The sequence below is a fragment of the Ambystoma mexicanum genome, chromosome 2q (assembly GCF_040938575.1).
Source record: "Ambystoma mexicanum isolate Mex_15411 chromosome 2q, UKY_AmexF1_1, whole genome shotgun sequence".
Lineage (NCBI taxonomy): Eukaryota > Metazoa > Chordata > Amphibia > Caudata > Ambystomatidae > Ambystoma > Ambystoma mexicanum.
In genome coordinates, this window is record NC_090924.1 from 185,608,170 (window position 1) to 185,626,512 (window position 18,343).

Below are 18,343 nucleotides of genomic sequence, written 5' to 3' on the forward strand. Positions count from 1 at the left end.
TGGGTGGGTGGTCATTCTAACCGGTGGCTGTGCCCACCGTTTATCCACACCCTCTCATTTGTGTCTGATCTGGTGCTTCTTCAATGCCTGTGTGTGCCTCGGCACGCGACTGGGTGCAACACAATGATGGGTACAGCTTTGTGTCTGTGTGTGTCCCGTGCAGTCTCTTAGCAAAACCAAGCAGCATGGCGAAGCCTGGCTTGGGGCACATTCAAGACATATTGCAGAGTGATAGGGAAGCGAGGACGACCCACAAAATATATAACCGCATGTGGGTGCTGTATCACTACTCTGCACAGTGCTTTTAGCCTGCAACCTTCACTAATTTTAAAGATGATTGCATTATTTCGGTGACAACACAGATGGTGAGGCAGAAAAGTAAATGGTGGGCTTGTAAACATAGATTGTTGCTTCTGCAGTCTGCAACCCCAACCTTACCTTGTGGTATTACAGAGTAATACTACATTATGAATGCCCGTTCCTCTATATTGTTTATATTGGTTGCCCAATATTTAGTAATATTAAATAGAAGCAATTCCAGGTTATTCACACTCTTAATTAAAACGCTTGATGTTTATAAATTGATGTGCTTGTGTTACAGCCAGAGCGCGGCAAAGAAAGGGTTATGCATGTCTTTGTTCAAATGTAATTAAAATAATAATGGAGTCAGACTGGCGCCCCCTAGAGCCTGGCACCTCAGGCAGCCACCTGCACTGCCTGATGGAAAGACCGGCCCTGCACGTGCATCAGAATTACAATTCTCATGGATGCGGTGAGGCAAGTTGTTGCAAACTAAGAATGCATGTTGATTCTGAGTGAAGGTCACCAGTTTTGAATTTTTGCTTCCGAGCTAAGGAAGCCCACGCATCGGACACACAGTATAAGGTTCAATTGTTTTTTGACCTTTAGAGAAAGGGACCATTCCGAAAGGAATTGAATGAATGGAGGGTTGTAATAATGTAAGATATGATAAGGTTATGAAATTCCAAAACTGGACTTATTAACATGTAAATTCAGTTTATGAAAAATCATTGGTGCAAACAGAGTCTGCGTTACGGTCTGAGTTACGCCAAGATAATGAAAATGGTGAAAATAATGTAAGTTTGATTTTCGACGATTTTATACCCGAACGAGCAACAACTTATCATTATCTGACCATTATTTCTGGGTTACATTCTACTCGTTTGTTCTGTGTGGCATATTGCTATGAAACGCAAGTACAGCCTTTGTGTGTAGTGGTCTTTCTAACATGCACATGGGCAGTCCAGCATCGAGGTGCATGTAGACCACCACTCGGTTCCCCCAGGTTCAACGCTAATATTTAATTAAAATGCCATCTATGAGCACCTCAAATTGTAGCTTTCCCATTTAGAGTTGATCATACTACATAGCAATGTCCTCAGAAGCAAATTGTGTACCACTTTCCACGTTGTTTTCGCTCTGTTGAGATTGTTTCATGTCTGTGATAATGGTTAGTTTAAACTCTATGCCGAATTAATAAGTGAATAGATTAATTGTAATAAAGATCGGCTAGTGAGACACATTTCTATTATGTTTTCGAAACAGGTACATCCTGCCATTCTGCGATTGTCATAGATTCCAGATGCCAACTGACGGGTTCTTTCACCGGCAGCTGCAGATACTTGTGAATTACTGGATATATTTGACTCTTTTTTGGGATGATCGCCAAGGGCCCATATGCCCTTACGCTGTACTAGCGATTAGGAGCAACATAACATCCTTTACAGTGGTCTAGCCCTAAGTTGATGCACAAGCCCTGGAATTCACTGTGCGACCCAAGAGCTTCTTTTACTCAAAACGAACACCTTGTGCACGCAAAAAGAACAACGCGTGACTTATGATAAACATTTTGGATCGCGAGCGAAGAAACACATTTCCAATTTGATTGAATATGGCAATAGTCGGATGTTCTTGGAGCGTTTATTGTGAAATAATATGCACTACAAATTGTACAGTCTTGTTGCTTCCTTTTAAAGTATGGTTTTATATTTCTCAATTGTGATGTGCTGTGTTGTGAAACGATGTGTGTTGATTTTCGGGTTCTGCGTCACGTCAGGTAGGTGATTATGGGCGCGTTTGGCTACGCTGATGAGGAACGTCACCGAGAAAGGTGGAGAATATCACTAGGATTGGTGACGTGAGGCTCAGGGGCGGGGCATATGATTTAGTGCCGTGAGGGCAGTTCACCTTAGGCCGATAAAGCAACGGATAAGATTAGCACAAGATGGCCGCTCTCTGCTGCCAGATTTCACATGTTTACAAAAGAGGAAAACTAAGGTAAGGTGCATTGGAAATGTTTGTGCGATCGATCAACATATGTATAAAAATACATGCCCGAACCCTCGGGACAATAATATTTTCTGAGCATTGCACTTGTCAAACTTATCAAATAACCTCTGGGGAGGTGAGGGGTAATAAGGATGGGTTGGGATATTTCTGACCTGATTCCAAATGAGTTTACAAAGTTTGGTGGGATTCTGTCATGAGGGGGGGAAATTAGAGGTGGGTGCAAAAATAATGTAAAGACTTATAAATGTGGTGCGATTTGACAAATCTACACAAAGGTTTGCAAAAAGATATAGATATAAATGTTTTCGTAAAGTCTGAATGGATAAAACATGGGTGGATTTCCAGCAAACTTGTGTAAGGTGCATTGGCAAGGACCTATAAGCATGGTTTTGCAAATGTGCCAGTGTTTTATTATTTGACAAGTGTCATAATGTAGTTCATAAATGTAGGTACAAAATATAGCGGTATACCTTTAGTGACTGAGGGGTAGCCTGTGGTAATGGGCAGAGGCCAGATTGTCCGGTTCATGGAATAAGGTCATGATCCGGACAATCTGGCTACTGGCCATGACCACAAGGGACAAAACATAGGATTAAAGTGGCCATGTCCACCTGGGACTGGCTTTGTGGTGAAGTTTTTCAAAATTAGGAAAGATCTGAAAGGGAAGAAAAATGTGCTTGTGGTAATATGGTCATAGGGTTCTCTTTTTGCCTTCTGCAGACTGCCATGGAAAGCGAAGAGGGGCCCTGTATGGAACCCTCACCTGGCCATCTTGGAAAAGGATTTTTCTTCCTACACCGGGACGCAACAGGCATCCTGGTGTAGGAAGCAAAATCCTCTTTTATAGCACCTCAGGTTCCCACTTTGGGAACCTAGGTTGCTAATGGCCTTCATCCCCCATTTCAGGGCCTGGAATGGGGGGATAATGGTCCAGAGACCTCGTTATCCACCCTTGCTTTGCTTGGGCTGATAACTTGGGCTGCTGGCCCGGTATCCACCGTTCCAGTCGCTGGGACGGAGGATGAACACCACAATATTCCCATTAGGATAACACAAAATGCAAATGGAAATGTTGGAAAATCTTATTGAGTGTATGTACTTTACTGAAAAATATAAAGTAGATGGAGTCTATACGTTTTTTTTAGTTCTATTTTTTAACTGTGAAAGGTGGTTCCTAAAGGAACATTTATTTTGTTTTTGGATGCATTTTTTTTTGGCAGGAGAGTTTAGAACGAAAAGTGGGGAGGGAAATGAGGGAAGAGGCACCAAACACTAATATGGAGGGGTAGGTGGACAGGGGGAAATGTTGCGTGTGTGTTATTTCTAAGGTAGGGGCAGTGTTTCTCATGCTCCTTGATTACAGCAGTGGTGGTGTCTCTTGGGGAGGAGGGATGGCATTAGCTGATTCTATTTTCAGATAAATAGCAGTTTTGCTAAATGTATGTACTGTGTACTAGATTATTAATGGATGAGTAGGAATAGGTGTTGGAGCTGTGCAAGGGAAATTTTGAAGTTCAAAGTTCCTAGATCAGTGGAAAATGCAGTTCGGAATTGTCCGCGAACCACAGATCTTATCGTGAAGGGCATACGGGTTCTCGGACACGTCATCATGCCGCGCGCCAGCATATGGTCATGTGATTCACTCTCCGGAAGGTCTGCAATGAAGTCAGATGTTCATAGACATTATGGTTAAGTTGCACTAACAAAAACCTAGTTAATTCAATGAAAAAACTTTGTTAAGGGGACGTTATGGTTAAGTTGCACTAATTAAAACCAATGAAATTCACTGAAAAAACTGTGTTAAAGGGACATTAAGGTTATGTTGGACTCATAAAAACCTATGAAATTCAATGAAAAAACTTTTTAAGGGGACGTTTTGGTTAAGTTGCGCTACTAAAAACCTATAAAATTCAGTGAAAAAACGTTGTTAAAGGGACGTTATGGTTCCAAGTAAAACTGAAAAACCCCTGAAATTCGCCAGTTATGGTAAGCTAAGCAACCATAACTTGCGCCACCACCGTGCACTGCTAAAACTAACACCCAGGGCATCAAAGATGACATCACAAATGTCATTGATGACATCACTGATGACATCACATGTACATTTACCTTTCATGAAAAGTCTGTACAAGGGATTCTTATTGTAATGTTAATAAAAAAAAAGTGTCAAGGATAATTGGAATAAATATCATGAGGTACGTAGTGCATTAAGTAATGCATTAATCCAAATGGCATTGTAGTTGTTGTAAGTTGTTTCCAATATACTAAGGTACACATGTAGTAACATAGGCATAGTGTGCAGAAGACATGATGGAGATGCAATATTAATAATCTTGCCATGTTAAATACTAACATTATAAATGCTTTCTTATTAGAGTCTTGCATGCTGTGAAGCATTTAATAAGTACCTAATCAACCCCACTTACTACATTATTGCATTACTGCACACAAAACACAAACAGACACAACACATACAAATAGAGCATATACAGGGAAAGTGAAGGAAACAAAAAAACAGCAGTATTACCCAACAATCTTAATAACCTAACTGATTATCTTCATGCACAGAAATGTTTGCTCTGCTTCAAAGCTACTAATTACCTATGTGTAACTCACATATTGTGACTAGAACCTAAGGAAAGTAGTGTAAGTGCAATGTGTACAAATATGAGCATATCCCGGGAAAGTACAGTAATAAAAAAACAACAGAACTATACGACAGTGTTGATAACCTTACTAATCATCTTCATACATAGAAAGCATTGCTGTCTTCCAAGTCTGTTTTCCCATTTGTATATGTTTCATATGCTTTGAGTGGACCCTAGGTGAATTACTGTAAGAACATATTTGAAGTATAAGTCTACAAATATAGTACTTTGTACTATAGTATAGTGAATTTTTAGTTCCTGACTGTTACTGGCCTAGATAAATCATAAAGGAAAAAAGAGAGAGCCAGACATGTGATGTCATCAGTAATGTCATCAATGACATTTGTGATGTCATCTTTGATGTCCTGGGTGTTAGTCTTTAGCAGTGCTCGTGGTGGCGTGAGTTATGGTTGCTTAGCTTACCATAACTGGCTAATTTCAGGGGGTTTTCGGTTTTACTTGGAACCATAACATCCGTTTAACAACATTTTTTCACTGAATTTCATAGGTTTTTAGCAGCCCAACTTAACCATAACGTCTCTTTAACAAAGTTTTTTCATTGAATATAATATATAAATAATATAACAATAAAGTACACAAAAAAAGGTTTGATGGAATCTTAAATAGAAAACATTATTAGATGAACAATGCATTTTTTTGTGAAAATTCTGAGAAAAAGGTCCTGATGACATAGACAGGTTTACTTAGAGGTGTTGCTGATTGCGAGATCTTCCGTTGAGGGCTTAACTTCATCTTGTCCAGGTGAAATAGTAAATCTGAAAGTTGAGAGTGTGTGCTCGATTTTAGCCGTTTTTGGTTGCGGTGTTGTTGGCGGCGCTGTTGTTGGCAGTTCTGTGAATGAAAAAAGAGGAAGAAAAGCACATGGTTTCAGATTAAAGCTCATTAACAGGAGCCCATTCGTCAATCAAAATGGGCTCATCTTGGTTAATTCACCATAAATCGCGCTTCCTGAATTCTATAATCTGCCGAAATTGCCTTTTCTTAGCAGCAGGCTAAGGCCTCAGTAAAAAAAACACATTAAATAGTGTTTTCTCATTTACAGTCATAAAGTACTGTGATAGTCTATCATTCAAAATATCATCATGAAAAAATATAGATATTATGCATTATGGCGATTGTGTGTGCATAGCTCGAATTCATCATACTTATTTGAGATCCATAATGGTGATTTATGTGTTGGTGCCATCTAAAGTAGGATACCACCAACCTGATAAGACCTGTGGTACAAGTGTTGTTTGGTATTGTGTGGATGTACATGCATATGAGGATCCCTATACACCCATCACTATTCATAATGGCTCCCTTTGTCTCAAGGCCATGGGCATTTCACATTCCAGATCCCATCATACTTGTTAACATACATGTTTATCATGGGTGGACATTATGCAAAAGTAGAAAAACGACATTGCACAAATTCAATATGGAAAATTGCACAGGTCGGGGTTCATATATTTCGCATAAGTCTCAGGAGGATAGCTCAGGGGCAATGTGCTTGCCTTGGAAGCAAGACGACACGGAGCACCACAAGTTCGATCCCCGGGTCCACGCTTAGAAGCCTCTGAGTATTAAGCACGTTAAAAATATCATATATAATGTTGAACTCCATAGCCGGTGTAAAAACCCAAAGAATGTGTAATTGCTGTCACATTTACAAAAAGTATTCAATATCTCGTCTCCATCCTTCTCGATTTGTTTCTAACGCGAAGACCTGTTGTAAACGTTCTACATCCCAAATAAGAACATATTCTTCTTGGGGAAGATGTTAACTGTCAGCAGGAGTTCATGAGGCAATTTCCTGAGTGAATAAATTGATGAAACCTGGAATATTCCAGAATGGCATGTAATTCAGTAATATCACAAACCAAATGTGTTGCTAATGTGTTACAGAAAATCCTCATAAATGGTATCAGAGCTTAAAATGGTCCCTTTCAGCTAAATCAATATTTAGAAAACCGAGGAATGAATCTTGTGTTGATTTTATAATATTAATGTTGAAAGTTTGCATTTACTGAGTAATGTTCAGGTTAAGCTAAGACTGGAGAGTGATCATGACCCTCTTACTTACTTTAAAGTTCCATTAGGAGCAGTCCCTAGTTTAATCCAATTCTCATTTAATCTAATTCTACACGTAATGTTCTATTAACCATTTCAAGAAGAAGAGTACAATTGGGCAACACATCCCCATGTTATAAAGCCCCAGAGGTGCATGAGGACATCCTTTCTATGCTAGAGAAATATTATGGAAGGGGTCATTACTTCTCTCCTGATGAAGTATGGGACCTTTTAAGTGGGACAATTCTTAATACCAGTTACACTGCTATAAAAATAAAAGATAATTAATGATCTGATTGTCTGTTTGACTATGAATGCATCAAAATCTGCATTGAAGTTGGAAAACTAAAAAGATATTACCAAGATCAAAGAATTAAGAAATTAGTACAAGCACCTGAAAGCAAGGAAGAATACACAGTAAATTATCAATAGGTGGGATATCTTGAAAAGTGCCTGGGCTCATAAGCATATGTTTTCTTTTAGGTCCATAGTTGCTAAAGGTACAGCATACACATTAGCAAACATATAAACACACAAAATTAGTGACATTTGGAAATCCAATTCCTCTAAATTGTACAAAACATAATGTGTTTACATTAATTATGCACTGTCTGGAGAGACTAATACCCTAGGTGAAGGTAAAGGGGCTAGACGGCTACAGGGGGAGCAAGCTGACCAGCTAGGTGTAGGCAAGGGGGCCTGTGAGGGCAAGTGCAGGATAAGGGTTGTCAGGGGCGGGGTATGGGAGAGTAAGTGCAGAGGTAGACTCGACAGAGGAGGGCCTGGCACCCTGTAGTACTCTGAAGGAGCCAGTCCACCAGTCCCAGGAAGAGGGGATATTAGCAGGGGAGGAGGAAGGAGGAGGAGGGGAAAGGAAGAAGAGAAAAGAAAGGTCTTGAGGAGCTTCTGGAACTTAAGTAGATCCAGCTCAAGTCTGAGAGTGGCAGGGAGGCCGTTCCAGAGGGAGGCACCTGCAGAGGAGAGAGAGCTACCCCGCCCCACTGTCTGTTTGGAAAAATGTCGGATTTGCAGAAAGTTAGAGCTAGACGAGCGAAGGGCTCTAGTTGGGGGGTATTTAGGGAGAGACATTTGGATAGGTTGTGATCCGAGGCCCCAGAAGGCCTTGTGGATTATGCATAGGGTCTTGAATCTGATCCTCATGACAACTGGGAGCCAGTGGAGAGAGTGGTACCTGGGCTTGAGGCCAATGATAAGTCTTGCAGTCCTATTCTGGATTAGTTGAAGAGGGCGAAGGGAAGAGTTAGGAAGATTGAGGAAGAGGCTGTTGTATTAGTCCAGCCTGGAGAGAACCAGAGCTATGGAGACATTGGGCCTCATTACGAGGTGGGCGGAATGGGTTTAAAGGCACCTGTAATTGTGCCGGTAAACCCATTCCGCCCTATTATGACGTTCCCTTGCGGGACCCGCTCAGATTGTCTGGTCAGACCAGACGTCATTTGCGGGTCCCGCAAGGGGACCAGGGAGCTAATAACGGGCCCTATATTAACGGGCCCATTATTAGCTCCATCCCCACTCCCATTGAGCCCTATGGGGGCTTGAATGGGAATGGGGATAGGTTTTTTGAATGAGGAATAACCGGGTGCTCCAAGGTTGGAATGACCCGGTAATTCCTCATTCAAGGAACCTGGCCACGATTTTGGAGGCAACCATGGCGCTAATAGCACCATGGCTACCTCCAAACTCGTAATGAGGCCCATTGAGTTTCTGGAGAAGGTGAGAAAGGGGAGAATGATTTTGAGGAGGCGTAGCTGAAAATGGGACCTCTTGACCACGTCCATAATGTCAGGGGAGAAGGAGAGGGAAGAATCGAAGATGACGGCAAGGTTTTTTGCTTCACACAAGGGTGAGAGAATGGGGCCCAAGAAGGGAGGCCAGAGTTTGGAAGGGAAAGAAGGAGCAGGGGACCCAATGAGTAGGATTTCAGTATTACTGGCATTAAGGCAGAGATTTGTAGTAGTGCACCATGCCTGAATAGCAGACAAGCAATCAAGAATGAGAGAGGAAGAAGAGGAGAGTAGCTTGAAGGAAAGCTGTGTGTCATAAACATAACACTGAAAGTAAGGGGAAGAGGTGGAGATCAAATGGTTTATGGGGACAAGGTAGATATTGAAGAGCCAGGGTGAGAGGATAGAGCCCTGAGGGACATCACAGGTGAAGAGTGAGCTGGTGGAGAGGAAAGGGCCCAATTGTGAATGGGAGGTAGGTCAGAGACCTGTCCAGAGCCTGGCCCATGATGCCAAGGGTAACATAGAGCCGATTTATCAGGGTGGCATTATTGACCATGTCAAAGGTAGAGGAAAGTTCAAGAAGGATGAGAATGGAAGGGGAGCTGGATTCTAGATTAGAGAGCAAGTCTTCACGGGAGTTCAGGAGAACAGTGTCTATGCCTCTGGCAGCTTTGAAGGCAGACTGGTGGTCGTGGAGACAACCAACAGATTCAGTGTGGTTGATAAGCTGGGAGATGGCCAGCTTCTCCAAGAGTTTGCCCAGGAATGGGGTAATGGAGATAGAGTGGTAGTTTGTTGGACAGAAAGGGTCGGCAGAAGGCATTTTGAGGAGAGGGTGCACAAGGGAGTGCTTAAGGAGTGAGGGGAAGGATCCAGGGGCACAGGAGGGATTGCAGAAATTGGCGAAGGTTAGAGCAAAGGAGACAATGTTGTCCTTAATAGTTCTGGAGGAGCAGGGGAACACCTGTTTGGATGAGACTTTCATAGAGTGGACTTGTCTAGAAACCTCATCAAGTGTTATGGGAGAAATGGAGGACAGTATGAAAGGAGAGGCCTGCAAAGGGAGCCAGGAGAGTGGGTGAAGGAGAAAGGTGCTGAGTAGAAGCGAGTGAGGACAAGATGTCCTGAGTTTTAGAAATGAAGGAAGAGGCAAGAGAAGTGCAGAAGTGCAGAGGGCCAGGAAAGGCAGAGGAGACATGGCGACTGCAGTAGGTTTGGCTAGTTCTGTGCAGATTTGGAAAAGTTCGGCCATATTAATAGTGGCCGCAGAGATGCAGGCTTGGGTATAGGCCCTCTTTCTTGAGCAGATGGAGAGTCTGCATTGCCTTTGGAGCAGGCAGCAGGTCAGTTTGTCAGAGGATGTTCTCAAAGCCTTCCACTTCCACTCAACAACTCTGCACTTGCGTTTCAGATTGGCCAAATCAGTGTCAGACCAGGAATTGCATGTGGCAGCATGCTTCAGGCGGATCCTCATAACAGGGACAAGGATATCCGGATTGTTGGAGAGGTAGAGTTCAGGGTTAGAGAGGACTGAGTCAGATGGAGAGTCAGTGGAGGGAGTAGCAGGGGGAGTGAAAGTGGCAGCAAAGGCAGCAGCTGACACTCTCTTCATCGGTCAAATGAAGGAGGAAGCTCCCACAGCGGGCGAAGGCTTAGCAGGAGGACCAAGGAGGTCTAGGTGAGAGGAAAGCAGGGCATGATCAGACTAGGAGACAGGAGCAACTAGAGGGTTCAAGATGAGGAGGTCTGTGGAGATGAGAGCATTCAAGGTGTGTCCGGCAGAGAGAGTCGGACCAGAGGGAAGAATGGAGAGGGAAAGGGAAACAGCATATAAGAACAGACCCCATTTCAGTCTCATCCGGTCATTTTGATTCCTTTCATATACAAACTGTTAATGGTATTTAAACTAAAGATAAAATGTCCTTCACATGGAAAGGTGATAAAATCATTCCCATTCATAACACATGCAATTAAATTATCACATCTATTAGCCCTTTTCACATATTGATGTCAGTGGCAACATATATGGGGAAAATATTGCTTCATCAATTAGAAAATTGGATGTTGGACAACGAAGTAATGTCCAATCTGCAACCTTGAATCAATCCTTGTATCAGCACCATTGACGAGTGTTCCAACTATTCTTGCTTCAGCAAAAATTTGTAACTGCATAGCCAATCTCTGTATTTGATTTTTGTTGATTTGCACACCACATTAAATGGCATTCCAAGACAAGAACTACGGAAGAACCTAATCTTGCAAAGTGCTCCAATTAATGGTAACAGCTGCAGCAAATTTACATAAACATAATTATATTGCTGAGATTTGGAATTGGGGGGAAGTACATCTAGATGTTCAGTTATCAGAGGCATTACACAGGTGTTTGTCTTGTCTTCATTTTTGTTTTGTTTGTGCATTAATAAAATAGCCAATACACTAGGCAGTTCTTGTAAATATGCACCACAACTTGGCGGAGTGTGAATTGATCTACTGCTATTTCTTCACAAACGATGCAGTATCAATTAGTAAAATACTGGTAGTACTTTGAAATGGCATGCCTATGTTTGGTGATAAGTCGTAGCAGGATGGGACTGGAGATCAATACTACTAAACCTGGGTATCTCATATGGTCAACTAAGAAGTTGACAGATATCAATATACATCTGAGAGATTCCCAGCTAAATATGATTAATCATTATGATTACCTTGGATTACCATACATGAAATGGCTTTACGGCATAGGCAAATTACCAAAAGTGTGTTCTCGCTTTCGGAATAAGGTGGTGTTTTAAATATGTTCTAAAAATGTTATGGTCGGAGAGCTGTTGCTAAAACCCATGGCCCAATCGAAAGCCCTATATGGTACATAGAATGGGGTTATAGCAATCTGTAACTCTTGTAGAGAATGGAATTTAAACATCTTAACTAAAATGTGTATTCTATATTCCTATGAGCAGACCAAATCTCCCTCTTCAATTAGAGCTTGGGATCCACAGAGCTATTGGGCCTCAATCCGAGTAGGGAGGTAAGGGTTAACGGTCACCGGTAACGAGACCGGTGCCGTTAAACCCTTACCGCCCTACTACGAGTTCCGTTTGCGGGTCCTTCCTTAATGCCTGCTTTTAGCAGGTACCATTATTGCCGCCTTCCCCCTTCCCATTGAGCCCTATGGGGGCTCAAATGGGAATAGGGAATGGCCCTGGTGAATGGGGAATTACCGGTCCCTCCGACCTCAGAATGGACCGGTAATTACTCCATTCACCAGGCCGGAGCTTGGACGAGTTCGGAGGCAGCCATGCCGCAAATAGCGCCGTGGTTACCTCCGAACTCGGAATGAGGCCCATTGACTGAACTGAATGGAATTGATTTTTTATTTATTATGCGGGTATACCGCAAGTGTTTCAAAGCGCAACCATGCATGGGTGGGGAGACATAAGGCAGAACAAGACAAGCAAGCTTACTAGGTGTGGTACATTCAGGTCGTAGTCAATAGACAGGAAGTGTGAGGGGGGTAATGGGGATCAATTGAACCTAGTCCAGCCAAAACATGGGTTAAGTGCTAAGAGGTACCATTCTCATAGGTCGTAACCAAGAGTTTAGAAGAGCTGTGACAAAGCAGGGCCCAGAGGCAAGTGTAGAAGAATGCCAAGGAAGTTTGGGACCTGTGAGGCTCTGAAGGTGCACCAAGCAGCCAGTTGGCAAACTGAGCAGAGAGTAGTGGCTAGAGGGAAAAAAAGCAGGGCAGGTGGTTAGCACGGGAGAGAGAAGGAGGAGGCGAAGAGGAAGGTTTTGAGGAGTTTCCCAAACTTTAGGTGATCTGGTTCAACACAGAGGAAGGCAGAATGGCTGTTCAAGAGGGAGGCACCTGCGAGGATAAATATCTCCCCCAAATCTCTGATTGGAAAAACATCTCACTCGCAGAACGTTGGAGGAAAACGAGAGGAGGGTTCGGGAGGGAGAGTATTTAGGAAGAGAGCGTTGCAGGTAGAGTGGGCCCAAGCCCCAGAAAGCCTTGTGGACAATGCAAAGGGTCTTGAACTGGATCCTTGCAGCCACAGAGAGCCAGTGGAGGGATTTCAGTGCTGGAGAGATGCGGTCCCTGGGCTTGAGGCCAAGGATAAGTCTTGCGGTTCTGTTGTGTATGAGTTGAAGAGGACGGAGAGTAGAGGCAGGGATGTTGAGAAAGAGGCTGTTTCCGTAGTCCAGCCTGGAGAGGACCAGGTCTCTGGAGATGGTGAACCTCTGGGGGAAAGTGAGAAAAGGTAGAATACCTCTAAGAAGGTACAGTTGGTAGTCAGACTTTTTAGAAATTTCCGAGATCTGAGAGGAGAAGGAGAGAGTGGGTTCAAAGATAACCCCCAGGTTTTGAACCTCATATGTAGGTGGAGGTAAAGGGCCCAAGGAGGCCGGCCAGAGAGAAAGAGGGAAAGCGGGAGCCAGGGTCCCAGTGAGGACAATCTCTGTCTTACTGGCATTGAGGCAGAGGTTGTTTGCAGCACACCACGACTGGAATGTGGAAAAACAGTCAGGAATGAGCGAGGAGGAGGAAGAGGCTGAGGGTAGTCTGAAAGAGAGCTGTATGTCATCCGCATGACACTGAACATTGGAGGAGAAAGTAGCTATCCTGCAGGTCAGAAGTGCCATGTAGACATTGAAGAACCAGGGGGATAGATTATATCCCTGGGGGAAACCACAAGTAGAGAAAGTGATAGACGAGAGAAAGAGCCCCAGTTCCATCTGGGCATGTTGATGAAGTGAAGCTTAGACGGCTTCTTTTTTGGAGCAAGTTATGGAGCAGAGTATTTTAACTGTTTTGGGACAAACGATCTCTACAAACGTCTCTATTGGGTAATAAACACTCTGCTCCATAACTTGCTCCAAAAAAGAAGCAGTCTAAGCTTCACTTCATCAACATGCCCAGATGGAACTGGGGCTCTTTCTCTCGTCTATCACTTTCTCTACTTGTGGTTTCCCCCAGGGACAGGAACTACCCTGGTTCAAGCAAATCAGAAAAGTAGCTGCTGATTTCGACCTCAGTAACCTTTGGGATTGTGCCCAGAGGACCACTTTATCATCAAGATTGTCTACTAAGAGAGCCAACGAGGAATGGTTGTATTTTTGTAACATGAGCAATGTCTCTTGATCTGATATAATTTGTAGATATGTGGAGGGTAAGATTTGTATAGGTCAGGAATTGTTCCTATCCTCCATATAGGAAAGTGCGCAAAATTAATTTACATACAATTTTGTGCAGAACCATGGCCCTTGGGGTGTGGGGGAGTTATGAGTAAATGGAAAAATGGCCAATATGGAATTTCTGCATACAGTCCTTGAGGATATATTTTGTATTATTTTATTTTTATGTATCTATCAATGTGGAGGGAATGTATCCCTCTGCTGAGATTATCCAATATTAGAGCAGTTGAACAGGCTTCAACTTTCTGTCTTTAACATTTGTATCAAGCTTGGATCTATACATATACTTTAATTGCTTTTCCCTGGTGTGTTCTAAATTAGTTTTTTTCCAGTGTGATAATGACATTTTAAACCATTGCATAGATTCTGCCTGTATTCTATGTAAATAGGATATTTAGGAGGTTTTAAGATATGTGTACTGAAAATAAATCTCTTTTCAATGACTACTTTTCAGGTGAAAAAATAAAAAACACAAATACATTATTGCACCGTAAGCACTTAAAGCACAGTCAATTTGTTGACTAATTAATTATGTTTAGTACTGGTCAAACCGTTCTCATGCCTTTTCCAGATCACTTGTATACAACCATAATTCTTATGGTCCATATTCAGTAAGCCAACATCATCAAAATAGTTCTCAAAGTGAACTAAATACAGAACCATTTTTACAAATGAAACCAGTGTACCTTTCTGGGCACTGTCCAGATGCAACAGATCATCCAATTAGCCTGTTTAGAATCTCTGTATCATTAGATCATAAAGTTAAAAATAACAACATCAATACCATCTGTATTAAAGAAGACAGCATATGCATCTGGGTTCTGTGGTGCAGAAATGTATTTTCAGTTGCTGGCATAATAACCAACAGGGATCTTAACAATGAATTACTCACTTTTTACATAGGGATCAAGAAGGCCGACCTGAGACCCTGGTTGCATAATGAGAAATTGCCTCTTTTATCCTCATATACTTTCAGGGCTGGGACTGTTCTGTTTTTGCCAAAGACGTCAGAAAATGTTGAATTTCCTATATTTGCTTGCCTCACCAGCCCTGTTGTTCGATCTACTTGTGGCTTCCATGAACTCTCTGAAGTGAAACAGCTAAGAAACAGACCGCTAAATAAATAAATCTAGTTACCCTAGTCAACAGGGATATAGTAGGATATATTGTTGAAGAGTTCCCACTGCTTGGCCCTTGTGGTACTTGTGGATAAACAGAAAAAGATCTAGACCTTTCTTCAGTAATAACCAAAGATGGACGGAAACCAAAGCTAAAACAATGAGGCTATCTGCCACATAGCCAATAAGCTTTTACAGAATATAGTTGCATGAGCACACTTAAAAGCTGAACATCAACCCCATTTTATGCAAGATTGTCCATAGAATGGCCTGATAACTTTTTCCAGAAGCCATTGACATATTGATAAAGGGGAAAAGAGTTCCCACTGCTTGGCCCTTGTGGTACTCGTGGATAAACAGAAAAAAATCTAGACCTTTCTTCAGTAATACCCAAAGATGGACGGAAACCAAAGCTAAAACAATGAGGCTATCCGCCACATAACCAATAAGCTTTTTTGGGTGAATACATTTTTCCAAGATCTTCAAAGAAATACCACATAATAATATAGGTCAACAGCAAAATGGTTCAAACTTAAAACCCTTTTTAAATACAGGCATTGTTGAACTAACATACCATGATTCAGGAGTCTGTCTGTTTGATAAAAAGTCATTGCAAATATTAATGAACAGTGGAGTTGCATATATAAGGGGTCAATCTTTACAATTATCTGGAGTCCCCATATGGGCTGATAGATTTCCAAGCGTCCTCAGTTATTAATAAATCCCATTAAGACATGTGTGTTGACCTGAGTTGTCAAATCATTCAATAAAGATAGGTACTAGCTCCGAGAGCAATGGTGAGTACACAGGAAATTCAGGGCATCAAATGTTGTGTTTTTAGAGTGTGACTCACTTATTTAAATACACTACCTTAATTGATTACCTTCTCTACTATATGTATAGAGTTAACTCTGGGCCGTCTTACTCATAAGCAATTAATGGTGGGAAAACATGCAGGAACAGTGGCAAACATATAGCAGAAGACCGGAGGTGGACATGTTCACTGTTAATTTATGTGGGTAATGGTCACTTTCTAGGTAAGCACTTAGATCATTGTAGTCTGCAACCAAAGTAACTGATCGGCCCAAGAGGTGTACACAAATATCTATGGCTTTAAATCTGGTATAGTATTACCATCATTAAAAGATAACTTATAATCATCCAATAGCTTAAATACCATTTTAACCTGATGGTAAAGAAAGCAAGATTGGTACACTATATCCTGAATTCCCTATACCTCTTTTTCTTTAAATCCAGCATTACACTTGAGAACCCTGACCTGAAGCATGGATAAAATCACCTCCGATTCTAATCACATAACTGTCTATATAATCATATTGCACAAGCCAAGTTGTCCGTCTACAAATGGCATTTTAGTTTATCCAGACAAATTGTTAGTGTCACCTCACTCACAATTATTATACACATTAGATGTTACACCCTATCCCTCTAAGAGCAGCAAAAAAAGACAATACCTGCATATTTTTCTTGGAGCATGATTGTAGATTATTTAAGATGATGACGTCCACCATATCAAAAGACCCCTAACTTGATCTTTATCATCTGGTACCAGAGGTGCACAGAATGTTAAGTGCCCTATACAATTAACAAGTTCTACAGACAATGGGGGTCATTCCGAGGTAGGTGCTAAGGGGTTAATGGCGCCAGTAAAGGTGCCGGAGCCGTCAACCCCTTGCCACCTTATTACGAGTTCTGCTTGTGGGACCCGCTAAGGCCGCCTGGTAAAACCAGGCATCCTTAGCGGGTCCCGCGAGGAGACCAGGGTGCTAACAATGGGCCCGTAATTAACGTGCCCGTTGATAGCACCCTCCCCATTCCCATTGAGCCCTATTGGGGCTCGAATGGGAATGGGGATGGGTTCCTTGAATGAGGAATTACCGGGCCCTCCCAGGTCGGAATGGCCAAGTAATTCCTCATTCAAGGAACCCGGACCCGGTACCCGGTAAGGGGGTAGCCATGGCGCTAATAGTGGCATGGTTACCCCCCACCTCGCAATGAGCCCCAATGTCTTATATTATAAAATAACATCAATCAGGCTCAGATAATTGTGACAAAAGACCAGCTATGTTCCATGTAGGCCTAGATCAATCAACCTTCATCTCTTATGGCTGTTACATGTATTGTTTTAAATGGACTAGGAGTGTCCTTTAGGCATATAGTCATATTTGTGGAACACAAGTCCATAGATGACACAAATGTACCCCCACCACCACTTTATTAGCCACAAAAGACATGAGGTCATATTGTCTGTCCAAATAATAGGTTTCTTCTCGAGTACATGAATGAGGCTAGATACAGTGGTAAAAAAGTACTCTCCTACTTCCCAGAAGCTGCATGAGACATGGAAATGAACATTAACTTCTCATCAGACAAGGAACACTTTCTCAGTTGATTCGAAGAACCATTGAGTAGTAATGATCTATATGCAATTGAAAGTATGTCTTCTACAAAATGCCTATTTGAAAGAGTTTGTTTAATGGTATCACAGCTCGCATCTTCTTGAAAATAGACAGCTCTAATTATGTTGATGTGCCCAATAGAAAGTCACCCTTCGATATAACATAGACAGTGGGAATATTTATCACACAACGAGGCCACCAACTTATTTTTTTTCACACTGTAACCTCTGGAAACTTGACATATATGTATAACATTAGCATGTCTCCTAATTCCATTTCCGCTTTCACAGTAGCCAACTATGGAACATAAGAGGAACTTTTCACAGAAGTCAATGTAACTGTCAGCGTAAAAGGCACACATGGACGTGTAATATGAATGATATATTCAACCATGGTAACAACAGTGCTCTCACGATTGATAAACCTAGTAACTGCACAGTCAGTTTCCATAATTCCATCAGAATCTTGCTACAGTGACTAGTTAAGAGCTTGTCTGCGGGTGTGGACTGGGAAGCAAAGGAGGCCCTGGAAACAGGTCTTACAACTATTGAGAGGTTGAAATTGGATTCCGTCACGTCAGAAGCGGCCAGTTCTCAGCTCTGTGATCGTGATTGTGAGCCTTGAACGTGGTGCGGCTTGACGTGTTCGTTCGTGAGGTCCTTTCCTCTATTGCGAGGTGAGAGAGTAGAGGAACCGCGAGCTGCGTGCGAGGAGCTGAGGTAGCGAAGTGAGTCAGCGCTCTACACCCGCCAGTAAGTTAGCGCTTGACATCGACTACCCGCCACCTGCAACCCGCCGACACTGGCTTAACACCCGCCTGCTACCCGCTG

General features: G+C 42.3%; 1 protein-coding gene across 1 annotated transcript in view; it reads right to left on the minus strand.

Moving 5' to 3' along the window:
• The window catches only part of LOC138569266 (CMRF35-like molecule 5), a 209,689-nt gene that overhangs the window by 40,035 nt on the left and 151,311 nt on the right, over positions 1-18,343 (minus strand). Inside the window, exon 3 of the mRNA XM_069647097.1 lies at positions 5,663-5,810. Coding sequence (XP_069503198.1) covers positions 5,663-5,810 — 148 coding nt within the window. The remainder of the gene's footprint in view (positions 1-5,662; positions 5,811-18,343) is intronic.